This window comes from Periophthalmus magnuspinnatus, chromosome 6 (genome assembly GCF_009829125.3).
Source record: "Periophthalmus magnuspinnatus isolate fPerMag1 chromosome 6, fPerMag1.2.pri, whole genome shotgun sequence".
Lineage (NCBI taxonomy): Eukaryota > Metazoa > Chordata > Actinopteri > Gobiiformes > Gobiidae > Periophthalmus > Periophthalmus magnuspinnatus.
The window spans coordinates 22,577,184-22,591,855 of record NC_047131.1 but is presented as its reverse complement, the minus strand read 5'-3'; the positions used below and the strand labels follow the sequence as shown (position 1 = coordinate 22,591,855).

Here is a 14,672-nt window from a genome sequence, read left to right as displayed (position 1 = left end):
GTATATCATCACAAAAAGCTGGATTTTTAATTTAATGCTGACAACATATCTGTAATATATTTATTTTTATATGTTTCTGGGCTGTGTAGAGCAGTGTCAAAGTGTCAAATGAGGGTGAGGAGTAAGAAGAGACAAACCTAGTGAGGTTCTGACAGAGTAACATCCCTCTCTAAAACAGGTGGTTAAGTAGCACAAACCTTCAAAGAGGAAAGTTTCGTTCCAGTGAGGGTTGAGGTTCTTCCTCTTGACCTTGGTCTCCAGCTTGTGCTTTTTGTCTGGCAGTAGGTAGATTTTGACAAAGGGGTCAGAGGTGCCCGAGAAGTCCTTGGCTGGGAGGTCTTGTCCCTTGAGCACTTTGACCGTGAGGGTGGTGTTCTGGAAGCTGTAGCCTATACTGAACTGGATACGCCCCAGCTTCTCACTGATTGGTCCCTCTCCATCATCATCCTCCGAACCCGGGGATAGCTGCAAAAGCATTCAAATGAGTATGACAGCATGAAAGTAGCAGAGGTTCACACCAAGGGCAGGACATGCTGCTAGACCTTGATGGGGAATTTGAACATTTTTGTCACGCCGTACACAAGCCCCTTGCTTAAAGCGATTTCTAAGACATTAAGAAGACTGAGAGAGTTGAATTTCCTCACTAATGATGTAAAGAGGCAGGAGGTCATAGATTAGAGATAGGGGAGAGAGTCTCCCTCACAAGCACTTTATCACTGCCTGGGCATTAAAGGCTACTATCTGATACTGGGCGGTGGGTAAAGGAAACACAAGAAGGTTGGCACTTAGTTCTCTCAAAAAAATCTACTTTTACAGCAGTGATTCACTTAGTTTGAAACAATATTTATTAATTCACTCCATACTCGGTGATGGTAAGCTGCTATTGTAGCCACAGCTGCCCTGGGGTAGACTGATCGAAGCAAGTCTGCAAGTTGCACCATCGGTCCCTCTGACCACCACCAACACTCACGTTTGTGTGTGTGTCTTGCACAACAACAGAACTTGATTCGAGAAGGAATCAAGCCTCCAACTTTTGATTTGGGACATGATAGCGCTAAACATTCAGCAACTGTCACCCAGAAGTCTAATATATGGCTACCCAGATGTGGAGTCTTACCAAAGACACGCCTTATTCACATTTTTGCATGATGCCCAAAACAGAAACAGAAATGTTAAAAGTTTTGTCAATTGTTGTACTTTTGTGTTATGTTATACACTCGAACTTCTACTTCTAGAGTAAAAATAACAGGATGTCTACTATAAAAGTAAAAACAACTTTATATACTTTAATTAGCGTTAATAAAACATGAGCAAAGGATTAATTTATAATTATTATAGATTAGTTACTATGTAATAATCTCAAACCCTTAATTAAGTAGTTACTAAGCCTGAACCATTCTTAATGAACAAATATGAATAAAGTATTTGATCATTCTTTATTAAGGTTGGGTAAGTTATAATTATTTTTAAATGTTACCAAGAAGATGAGTCATTTCTATACTTTTTAAATACAGTTTTTGAGCCTAATCCTTAACATCAGAAACACATGAAAACATTTGAATAACGATCAGACAACTAGCTTGCCATTCTAGTCAGGCACATGAAGAAGAAAGTATTTCCTCAGATATTCTGGACTCTGTTTGGTCCTTTTCTGTAACAACATGAAATAGACTCACTCACTCAAGCATGTGCCAATATGGATTTTAAACCTGACAGGAAGAGCAAGTGTGAAATATCCCAAATCTAATTTATCCAACACACTGAGTCACCTTGGAGGTTTGTCTTGCTTGATTGCTTGGTCAGAGCAGCCTGAAGTCTTTTTTCAATTATGGCTAAGTTGTAACCAATGCACAGCTATAAATCACTTTGGCATGTGTATGACACATGACTCAGCTCAGCAACGCTATATTTAGATCAAAGTATAGTTTGACCAAAAGTACAAAAGTGTGGTGTACATGTAATCTGTTCTACTTCCAAAACTTTTCAGTCGTGGGTTTGAAGAAGACAGTGTATTATGAAACATGGTTAAAAATACTACTAAGAGCTTTATGTTCCATTGTGTATGCTATTCTCATGAGTCAAATATGCATCCTCTCCCATTACATAATATCTATAATTCATACCATGCCTACAATAAGCATTTCCATTCAAGTATTCATCTTTATCATTGCAACACATCCAAATGTTAAGCTGTTGTAACTTGCTAAGTGGTTAGCGGACTGTTTCTTTAGAATGGCTGTAAAATGGAAAACAGAAATCATATGCTGACATTTAGTCCTCGGCCTGTGAATTTTAATCAGACACACGCAATCTACATATCTGGCAGCCCAAGGACAAAAGCAATAATAGGATTTACACATTTTCTTGTAAATGAGCAAATGGTGCATTAAAACACAATTAGCACAAGTGGGCTGCATGTTTTATGGAGTATGGAGTTTATGCAGATAGACTTGTGTTAAATACTGTTTTTATCTGTTTTGTAGCATGGAAATGCTTAAATATTGATTTGGAAAATGTCAGTTGTTGGTGCTGGTCAGAGAGGTCATTGTCACAAATTAGCTGTCAATTGCCCCAAGGCAGCTGTGGCTACAGAACTGGCCTTCAAAGACCGGTATTATGCATAAACTGCAATTTTACGTTAGATATGCTTAGTGACACAAGCTTCTTATGGCTTGGGACAAGTTCAAAGACTAATTTCTGATCACATGGCTGTTTTATTGCCGAGAAAGTGTAATATTTAAGTTGCATCAGAACAGATTAAAATGATCCTGGACATAACCTTACCATCACCATGTCTCCAGTGAGGGAGTTGGCCAGGTCCGAGACAGAGGAATGACCGTCGGCATCGGGAGGCTGGCCTTTGGGGCTGTTAGCTGGCTTGTTGCCCCTGTAAACAAAAACACAGGTTGACCAGGGAAAAAACACACTAGCCCTCCAGAGAATGAGAGATAGGGAGTGTGCAGGGAGCTACACACTGCCTATCCACAGTCCAAGTTTTCTTTGGTTAGATGTGACTTCAAAGTGGATTGAAACTATGACAAAAAACACCTAAACCAGCCAAGGAATGGACATTTTGGCAGATGCTAGTTCTTAAGGCATTTCATGTGGGGAGTTGAGCTTGACAAATCTGCGGAATTGGGATGTCTAGGCATATGTCCGCAGTGGCGTGTGTCCAAAAGTTACACCAGCCAGAAAACAAAACATTTGAAGAAAAAGAACAAAAGTAAAGCACTATTTTTATCAACCCATTTTTCAATCTACAGGTAAAATGACATGTATAAGGACATGACATATCTGTAGACAAGAGACAAACATATATAGCAAAATATGGGACATAGACATTGGACACAACAACATAGAACAAGGTGCTTTGTATTCTGATCAGTTTAAGGATAAAAAAAAAAAGTTATTTCATAAACAGAGATCTCCCATGGCAGAGCTGGTACAAATGTTAATACTGATCTTTGGGACAAACAGTTTGGGATGAGAAACCTCTATGTTCATACATCTTTAAAACAAGAAGAGTCACAGAAAAAACAAAGAAATGAACAACAAGAAATAGGGATTAAATGGGCTTGAAGAAAGTGTGAGCAAAGCATAAGTTGTGATTCAGTGGCACGTTGGAAACACTCCATAGATGAGACCAGGCACTGAAACAGCCTTAGGCACAAATGAACCAAGAGGACAAAGAAACACCAAAAGAAATGGATGCTTGAGTTGCAGACAAAGACAAACTATAGAGACTATAAGTGAGAAGAGAAAGCAAGCTTCAAAATACCAGTCTGTATTAGAAGAGATAGCAGTATTAATAGCATGAACAGTGAGGTTACAGAACCAAACCAAACCAAGAGTGAGATTGTTACAAACACCAGCACATTAGAGAGAAAAACAGAGCTGCAAGAAAAGATAGAGAATGAAGAAAGGAAAGCCTGGAAACACAAGAGAGGCTTAGTTTTGGTCAGTCTGATAAACATCAAAGAAGAAGAGGCCAAAATAAAGAGCTATGCACACTACATCAGGGAGAGAGAGGGCTACATGCTGAAGGGAGAGAGAGAGAGCGGAGAAGAACAGAAAATAGACAATAAGTACCATCGATCTCCAGAAGAGCGCACAACAACTGGTCTTAATATGGACAGCTCCAACAAATGAAAGATGGAGTATATAACCACACGCTACACAACAGAAATTAGTCAACAAAAAGACAAATAGTAGGAACATAGGAGTCACATTTAGAGTGTTACAAAAGAAGGCTGAAGTCAAATGCAGCTAACTACAAAAATAATAATTGTTTAACCAGATTGTCCAACCATTTAGCAACACTCTAAAAGTGGGGGCTGGGAAACAAGGGCCGAAGCATAGCGGCATTGGCTACGTCTGCATATCGGGCATATGCAAGTAGTCGTCACTCAGAGAGTGAAAGCAATGCCTCGAACGGGCAAAAACACGTCTGTCTGTCTGGCCAGCATTACTGTAGTGTCTTTTATAGTTGGATGTGCAAATTTGATGAAGATTGATGTTGAATGTAATAATGTCAACGTTTTTGCAGGACAAGGACGGAACTGGATCAAATGTACTGACAAATAGACAGACAGAAAATGCAAGCAAAAGGACAAGCAAACAGACAATCACAGAAAGCAGCAAAAGAACTAGAGCGAGTCTGGGGGAAGGAGGGATGTTCACTGTGTGGAGAAGGGAGGAATATTCATCAATTGGTGTTAGTAGTATTAGTTGCCAGGGGAGGTAATTGCATTTTCAGGGGCCTGTTTATTTGGTGCACTGCAGGCAGAGAGATAGTGAGGAGTAGAGAAGTCCTGGTAAGAGTAGACTAATATGTGGGCACAAACCATGCCTAAAGCAGGAGAGAGACAGTGTCTGAGCAGGGCACCTCCTCCTTCTCCCAACTATCAGCGGGGGACTTTTCTATTATTCATTGTTGGCCATGCTTTGCTTCGGTGCATTCTCAGGTGAGGCACTATCACCTGAGGAGGTGGGCTTCTGCACTGCCCCCAGCTGTCTAACACAGCAGTTTAGTGCATACACTTATCTGCTTCCTCTGGCTCATGTATGGATTTGCAATGCTATTGAATTAGTTCAAGCTATATTAATATTAGTAGCAGATGGTAACACTACAACTGCTATGTTTTGGTGCCAGTTCTTTTTCTGTCCAGCCCCTGGAGGGTTCGAACGGGTGCTCTGAAGCCTGCAGTGTTCTACAGTGACCAGTGGGGGGCAGGGTGGACTTGAGTTCGGAGGCAGAGAAAGTGGGCTGTTGGCATAGCAACGGCTCCAGAAACATAGAGCATACATATGTGTCGGGGGGTAGTGATGGGGATGATGGGGAAGGGGTGCAGCAAACAGGCAAACACAGTGAAACACAGAGGAGGCTTTCGGATAGATGACAGGGACGGGTGAGGGCCTCGCGGGCACACTCGGAGGCAGGCGGGGCACTTTGGGTTCACCGTCCTGTGATACTATCCTGTTTTTTTTTTACCTGACCGAGGGCCAGCGGTGGGGAGGGGGGAAATGCACTCCACTTCTAGGCTGGAGAGAGACGCCAGAAAGAGAGGCCACCCTAGAAACTGCCCATCATCACCCCCCCCAAATAACAAACATGTCATGCACTCCCCCCTCTGACCATAAAGTAATGCTTTCGACTATTCTCTGCAGGGAGCCAGAGCGTATACTTTTCACACATACGCACAAAGTTGCTTATGTAACTCCTCATCCACAGAAACACGCAAGCATTCACACTACAGTCATACAGGCTTGTGCTTGGCTCTTCTCATGCTAAATTTCTACTGCAGCGTATAAATATGGATGCCTTTGCCGTTAACTAGTTACACCCTGCACCTAGGGACCCAGAATGTGTTTAAAATAGCATCGTTAGCAAAGTTCCCATAGAGATTCTAGGGAAAGAATAGCCTAATCTCCCTTTATGGACTCTCACAACTACATGCAATTAGGTGTTATTGTCACAGCTCAATTCATAACAATACAAATAAGCAATATAAAAAAAAAAAACCCTCAAAAATGCAAGAACAGCGTTGCACAAAAGTCAAGTCACTGGGAAAATTACGTTATTGTTCAAAAATAAACTTAAATACATAAAATAGAATCATTTAAGCAATATGCTTTTTCAACTTCATGTTTATAAGTGACATTTGAGTACCCTACCCATTCAATCAAAACATATACAAATATTTTGTTTTGAATTGTTAATTGTTTGTTGCTATGCAATGGCAACGGTGCTAGAATTAGGAAAAAAATTATATGGGAATTAGGGCGAAAAATTAATAAATAGACTTCAACCTATTGGTAGTTTGCATCTGTTTGCAAAGTTGGAATACCAGGTGCCACTGTGGGATGCCAGTGGCAAAAACGTTGTGTCCTTGGGCAAGGCACCTGACCCACATTGGGTCTCACTCAAGCGTACTTATGAAAAAATTTGTACTTGATGCCTTATAAACATTTTTGGAATTCACAAAATGTTTTCTTACTCACTCATAAGAACTGTGAGTTATGTATTTTCTTAAATATTTTCTTCTTAAAATATTACTATGTGATCCAAAAACATTTAGAGGAGTTTTATAGAGCATATAACTATTTGGTCACAGTGGTCAGATTTTACATTTCAACAAGTCAGTGACCTAAGTATACCCTCACTGGGTGGGCTCATGTGTGTTTGGATATTTTTAATTGCCACTAAAGCTGTAAAACAGAAGTAGATCCTCTCTACCTGATGTTCTTGTTCACTCTCTCCTTGCACTTTCACATGTAGTGAGGCCAAGCCCATATTGGCCATATATGGAAGTTTACAGGGTGCTTCTTACTAAATACATATGATGTTTTATGTAGATAAATGTGTTGTGGTGTTTGTAGCTGGATGTTGGTGAATTAGGCATAACTCTCATTTAAGAAGAAATCTGGCAACTTTAGAATGCTTTGTGAATCTGGCATTTTCTCGGCATCTTTTTAAAACAAACTTATTAATTTTTTTTTAAGAAAACCTTCTTGAATGAGGCCCATTGTGTAGTATGAAGGTGGTATGTGTGTTGGTGTTAGTGGTGGTCGGAGTGGCACAAATTGGAAGCCTCACTTCTGTCAGTCTGCCTCAGGGCCACAGTGGCTACAATAGAATCTTACCCCCATTGATTATGGAGCGAATGAATAATGCATTGTAAAGCACTTTGGATATCTTGAAAGGTGCAATATAAATCAAATGATTAATTAATAATTACTCTAATTAAAAGAAAATGTGGTCTTTTTGAAAAAAAATCAAATGTCTGTAAAACACATCTTAATCAAACCAAAAGTTCATAATAACAATAAACTATATATGCTGAGGTAATGCTGCTCTTGTTAAAACCAAGCACTACACTATCCAAGGCTTTAGAAGTGCTTATGAAATATGCCTCATGTAAAATGCTGGTCTTCAGCCAAACCATCCATCTATACAAATGATCTATATCGGTACATTCTTGGACAGTATAGCTCAGAATAAGAGGAGTTTGCCATAAGCACTCTATGGAGAAGATGGATCAGGACATCCTCTTCAGACTTATGGATGGGTGGGTATCTGAAAGCCATTTTCTCTATAGTCCCATTGTTGCTTCTTTCAGCTGCTTCGGTGCTGTCTACCCCCTCTCTTAGTATGTAGCGCATCTGTATCTCTACGCTCTTCTCCCCGCTGTGACGTTGTGATGATGGCCGCAGGGAGAATCAGGGCCTCGGGACTTGGTCTTAACTGGATCCCTTGAACACAGCTGATTAGTCGGGCCTACAAAGCCCCCCTCACAAGAGAAGAAGTGTGTCAGACCAACGAGGCAGGACATAATCAATTTACATATTTATGTACAAACATTACAGATGACAGCCCCCTTAATGCCAAGAATACATGTATTTATGGTTTAAATAATACAAAGTCCTAGCCAATAATAATCCATTTACACAAGCATGACCTGCAGTTGACCTATAATGCAAATTTTATATAAACTGATGTTGTTAGGACTAACAGTGATGTTAAATAAAGACAATTTATTATATATTATATACTAATTTATATAAAAGGTCATAACCACCATTCACTGTGTTTGTCTTGGGTTTTATGTCAGATTAAGCAATGTAATAAACTCCTCAATTATTGAGCAATATTATAAAGTCCACTTGGCAATTAGCAGATGCTCCCTGGCAGCCAGCTTCTCTCTGAGTGCAGCGCATCTCTTAATATCAAGCCATATACATCTGGATCTTAGCATGAACCATATACATCTGGATCTATTAATGTCCCAAAGAGGCTTTCTAAAACAAGACTGCCCTGCCCAACAAAAATGATGTAACACGCATGGATGAATAATTGAAGGACCACAGGCAAGTGGATTGAATGTTAATGTGGCATAAGAATGCGCTATGTCCCGCCTTTTCTGAGAGTCGAGCTCTGATTGGTCTATGTGTCGCTCAGTGAGAGATCTAGATTCAAAGATCTTGGGATGTGGATTCTCTTTATAGCAACACTCAAGGAGAACCTACAGGACATGTACACTCACTGAGTAATAACAGAGTTGTGTCATGGGCCAATTATGTGTTAGCATGGCACTTAGACCACTTAATTAAATATTCTATAGGTAGCCTGGCAAGCCAGCCTTTGGCTCATACTTTCTGCTTGAATGCAGGAGGGTCTGGGACCAGGCTCAGAACAAATAATTTCTCTCTTTAGTTCATTGCAGACCAACAGCTGCTTATTTCTAGCATGTTTCCAAATGACCTCAGCTAATGCCATGGTCAAAATATTCACACATGGTAAAATCCATAACTATTATGTGCAACAGATAAAACCTGATAGACAGAGTCAAATATGAATTGTGACAGTCTATGTCTATTGTATAAATTATAGCTTGCTTGTTTAGGAACAGCAGTATAATAATTCTGTTGGGTTTTAACCTGGATGCCCTTCCTGTTCCAGTGATTTTCAATGTGTGGTGATATTGAATGGTGATCACATCTCTCCCTGTGGCATTATCACAAAGTGCATGCCCTTGGTCTGAGACTGTCAGTGTGCTGCTGTTGTCTGACTTCATAAACAAATGACCACACTTTTATCCACCGATCGCGCACAAGGTCAGAGAACATCACGCGCTAACACCTTCTCATCACCCACGGCAGCCATGTACAGTATGTGTGTGTTATCGGCCACGCAATGAGACTCAACCAACCAACCAATCATTTTGTCAACAAAGTCATTCACATACTAAATAAATATACTAACTATGTATCATAGTGAAACTGTATTACACTTTAATAACTTCAGTAGGTGTTTTAGTTAAAGTGGTAGCCATAGTAATTGTTTCCCTGATATTATGCACAGTTACACTTTAGCAGGAGCATTAAAAGAAAAATAAGACCATATGCTTACACTTACACTATACTGTTCAAAACTAAGAGGATGACAAAAACATTGCTTTCATGGCTATTTATAGATCAAAATCAAATTAGTAGTCATATCTTTAACTGCCATGCTGTAACTCTTCATGACCTGTATTCTGAGGTTAGCATCAACTCCTATTCCCTTTATCACATGTGGACATTTTTCACTCTGGAGTTAACCACGCACTCCCATTAGAGTGTAATGTTTGTCAAAGTTCATTCTGCACTGACATGTTACAGCTTTTAACTGTACCGTTTCATGGGCTTGTATGTGAGAGGCGATGGCAGGAAAATGACGAATGCTTTTATATGGGAGACACAAACGTGCAGTGTAAGAATGATATGGGCATACGAAGAGGAGGGGAGCTGTGCCAGAGATGGATGGCGGTCCGGCTTTGTCTCCGACCTTAAGCAAAGCACGAGAGACCCATTCACAAAGAGCTATATGCCAACAAACTGATGGATTAAATCATGGCCAGACATCTGTGAAGTCAGCACTAACAGCACAGGGGATGATATACTCCAGGCTGTAGCGTGCACCTTGCATCCCTAATTCACTCTGGGAGGAGCTTCTATTTTTAGCACCGTTTCAAAGAAGAGCTAGAATTTGGAGGTTAATAATGTTTTTGTCTGCTCTGTCACCTGAGCGGGCTGCTCTAGTATTCTCACAAAGAGTTTGACTAAATCTCACCACAAATTTATATATAATTTTCACTGCATCTGTAGCCCATAACAAGAACACTGCTTAATGATGTGAATCTATAAAAACACCTCATGCCATAAACCCAGTAATGTTGCCATTCTCCCAACTTTTTATAATGTGTAACTTTCATAAGATCCTAAATCAATTTTCACTTGTCAGCCCTAACAGCAGGAAAGGTTTCGATTTTTAGCTTTGAATTTGTAATATGTAATAATTTTCATACACTTCAGATAAACAAAGTGCCAAGAGACATATTACAGGCTAAATGGATCCCTGACTCATTCATCTTTAAATTTGCATTGTTTTCATTTAAGCCATGGAGCTACCAGTCAAAATGATTTTACGTTAATGTAGAAAATACCACACAGCCAAGTTCAGTCTGCAAGGCAACTGCTCTGTTTATATATTTATTTTATATGCCATTGAAAGTTGGTTTACAGGTGAATACAAATCGGAAAGGCTATTGTAATGTTCAGTAAACTACACTCTACTTCTACGTAGAATTCTTTCATATTTGAAGAACACTTTGTACTAAAGAGAAGCCTGAGTATTGAGCTTGTTTGATACAGCGTTTGTTACAGCGCTGTATTTGAGAAAAGGCCATTGTAAGCTTTAAGGCAAAAGCTAAAATAAGGCAAACAAGTTACCCTTTTCTCTCTTTTTGGAGCCTCACAAGTGAGCAAAGATTTACAAGGATTGCTTTTCTTTTGGTGAAAGGCAGTTTGAGAATAGTTGATTTCTCAGTAACCCTAAGACCAGAGGTGGTTGTAAATATTTCTACTTTTATATAGAGCTTTTGAGTGTTGTTCCACCTTAAGATGTAACACACACCCTGTGTAAGATGTTTATTTTAAATTTTATAAACATAACCTGTCTGTGTGCCCAGATACGAGTGTTCAAATCAAATTCAGCTTCTCCTTACAACAATTGTAATGCTGATTTATTCTTAATTACAAAAATATTGGACATGACTGCCAAGTTGTTTATGCTATGAATTGATGTTTTGGTTCTCAAGATGATTATTCAATCAGAAAACAAAATATGCCTCACATGAGTATCTCATTTGGGTTGCCAGTTGTCAGTTTCAATTCTAAAAATCCAGTTGATTTAAGCCTAAAAGGACTCTCTGGCCCTTTCCCAAATCAGTTCCTTCTCCCTCTCTCTGACCCATCACACTACACTCGCTGTGAAGTCCCCTTCGGTACAGAACCAAGCTTTCAGACGCCCTTCACTTACTCCAGTTTCTTCTAGAGTTTAATGGCAGCCAGCACTGTTAATGGTGCGTTATAACCTGTGTTGTTTTAGTATTTGTGCTGTGTATATATTTTGACAGTGCTAAAATAAAATATAGTCTTATATATATTATATTCAAATTTTCACTAGTGATACAAATGAGGCACAACTGTCGCCAATATGAATATTTTAATAATCACTCATTTTCATGTTAAATGTTACTAAGACGCATGATTTGTTGTGTTTAATTAGTGCAGATCCAGATCAGCCTTATCTCACATCTTCATCACCAGTGATAAATGTCAAATGTATTTATCTTGCTTAAAATGTTTTCCAAACCCAAATAAATGCATATTTAATTGCAGGAGCATTTTCTCTCTCATTTATAAAAGCTTACATGACATTACTAAATGTCTCAATTACAGCATTTACATTTTTACATAAATAACCTAAAAAAGTGGAATTAAACTATTTTGGTGTGTCTCCTGTGTCATGCACACCAATCTGAATGTTAGGGCAGAGGGAAAAGGGAGTGGTTTGGGAAAGGCCCTCTCTGATCTGAATCATCACTACCCCAACCCCAGCACCTGTAGCCAATTATTAATCAGAGCTGGTGTAACCCAGGCTCAGTTGTGATTGGGATTTATTTGACCATTTTCTAAGATTAGCTCCTGAATAGTCACATCAGATTGCATTTTTATCTTTGCCTAAAAACAGACGTATTATTGTTACTAAAATAGTGTGTTTTAATCTTAAGACACAACAACAGCTTGCCGACGTGTCTGCTCTTACAGTGCATGTGCCGCTTTGCTTCTCCCGCAGCTGTGTACTGTCAACAGCCGCACGCTCGCCATCTGCACCTCAGCCCAGCTCCAGTCTGATCGCATAAGTCAAATCGATGAAGCACTCACGAATGAAGAATAAGTGGCATGACGAGTAAACCATAAATTGTTCAACCTCTGCTGCCATTTTGTTTTAAGATGTGCGACACATAACAAATCTACCAATTGTCTGCGATTTGCAACAGAAATAGAATGGGGTTAAAATGGCATTAATTGGATGGTGAAGTGTGTCTCTCATCTGCCTGGAGCCAAAATATCCACTTCTCCATTACTTAACGAAGATGTGAGTCAGGTCACCGGTGAATCTCTGAGTTCAGATGGGCGTGACTGACAAGTGGATTAGTCGCTTAGTCAGTGGTGTCTTAGTGGACCAAAATTTCTATTAATCAACTAATTATTCTGTTCAGATTTATATGGGACAAAAGGAAAAGGTATGGCGTGAGTTAACTGAAGGCTTTGAGAATGAGAAAGGCAAATACATTTTCCCCACTGCTTAATAGCTCTTTTTGCATGAACTCTTGCACAGTTGTAGTCTTGAATGTAGTTTGGGTCAGATACATAGTAATATGCTATCGTTTTGAGCAGAACAATGAATGTGATTTTGTTCTAAATGATAGGCGGCCAATAAGCTTGTTTGTTTCACATGCGTCACTGGAATAAACAAACCAGATGACGTGGTTCTGCATGAATCTTGCTCGAGACACGATGGGGAGTGTGGTGTATAAAAAATATAGAGAGATATCATTCTGGACTTGCCTGGCAACCAATATGATGGAGGCTCTCTTTCAATTATTTAAGGAGAAAGGCTTGTTGGCCATTTGTTTCCACTTTCTGAGCAAACCAATTATTTCAGAAATTCAAGAGACTAGAGTGGCACTTTTTTTTTTTTAGATCAGTGGATATGTTTTGGCTTGTAGAGTGCGATGTGGCTGGCGAGGAATGGGTTTATTTTTAGCCGCGTTTATGTAAGTGACTAACATGTTGTGGAATAATGAGGATGCTCTCAGTCCCTGGTGGAGTTGGAGGAGAAAGACGGGACTCTTAAAGCAGCAGATAATGATTGAAGGCAACTAATGAGTTAGTGAAGAAAACGAACACACACACACAAGCACACGGTGGGTAATCAAAGCAAGGAGCCACAAAGAAAACACAACAAATGCCAATGGGAGGTCTCTGTCAGTGGATACAGGAACAGGCTGATGGGATGACATTGAGAAGGCAGAGAGCATCAAAGTGAGATGAGGAAATATTTGCATGTTCATTTTTGGGCAGAATGTTGGGGAAAAGGCTGTGAATGGAAAACAATGTGTGCGAAACAAATGAAAGAGCCCATTGCTTCTTTACAGTAGTGGAAGAACTATATTTATTAACACGAGTAATTGCACTGCATTGATAAAACAGTAAAAATCTACTGAAGTTAAAGTATTACAGTGCATATTTTAAACATACTTAAATTATTATTATTTTTTTTTAAAAGTCTATCACATGTACGCTGTATTAAAATTGCTTGTTATTTTATTTTCTAGTCAAAGCCAAAATGTAACTCGCAACAGAGCTTCAATTTTCCTGCACTCAACTAGAATAGAGTGCCTCTGACCTTTTGACAGCTTTTTAACTTTTGCCAAAGTAAGTTTTTTTATTTTTATTTTTTTTTATTTTTCATTAAAGCATGGTCATTCTCGCTGTTTCCAAAAACGTACTACTTTTATTTCTGTCCAGTTAAAAACGTAATGGAATTGCAACATAAATATAAATTTTGTAAAAGTGATTCATGTAAAATACCTTCGATAGTTTATTGTATGTTGTTCTTTTGTTCTATTGTAAGTACTTTCCATTACTACTTGACTATTACTTGATTTACAACAATTAAACTATTAGGATTATATCTTCTCTCTAGTTTTTCAAAGTAGACATTCATATTATCATTCTCCCTCCCTCACACACACACACGCACACATACAGCGATCTCTAACTTCTCTGGTACCTCTTCTCAGGAGGGGGTTCCTGATTGGTTGCTGGGGGCAGGGGTGGAGCCTGTGTCGTTTCCTGCAGGTCAGGGATATTGGCAAAGTCATCTTGCTCAGCAACACCTATGGCCAAAGCCAGGACCACCAGCTTCCCTTCACTGGTCCCCACAAACGTAAACAAAAGAACGTAACAAAAGATAATTGAGAACAACAAACCAAAAGTATAAAGGAGGTATGGTGCAGGGAGAGAGAAGAAGAGACAGGTCATTTAAGGTGAGGACACAAAGAACGGAAGGCATAAGGACCCCAGCAGAAAGCACTTGTCCAGGGAAGGATATTATCAAAGAAAACCACTTCAAGCGAAAGGCCAGATTAATATAAGGCGTTTTAATGAACAGGTGCTGGTTCTGTTCACATTACACAAAACAAATGATTAAGTTGATTAGCCAGTCAGCGCTAATGAGCGTGATATTCATCTCTACATCCACAGCTACACTCTTGTCTAGC

General features: G+C 39.4%; 1 protein-coding gene across 1 annotated transcript in view; it reads right to left on the bottom strand.

Annotated features, from left to right (window-relative positions):
- The window catches only part of syt7a (synaptotagmin VIIa), a 90,762-nt gene that overhangs the window by 8,738 nt on the left and 67,352 nt on the right, over positions 1-14,672 (bottom strand). The window contains exons 4-5 of the mRNA XM_033967455.2: positions 2,785-2,887; positions 198-465 (exon numbers count right to left, since the gene is read on the bottom strand). Coding sequence (XP_033823346.1) covers positions 198-465; positions 2,785-2,887 — 371 coding nt within the window. The remainder of the gene's footprint in view (positions 1-197; positions 466-2,784; positions 2,888-14,672) is intronic.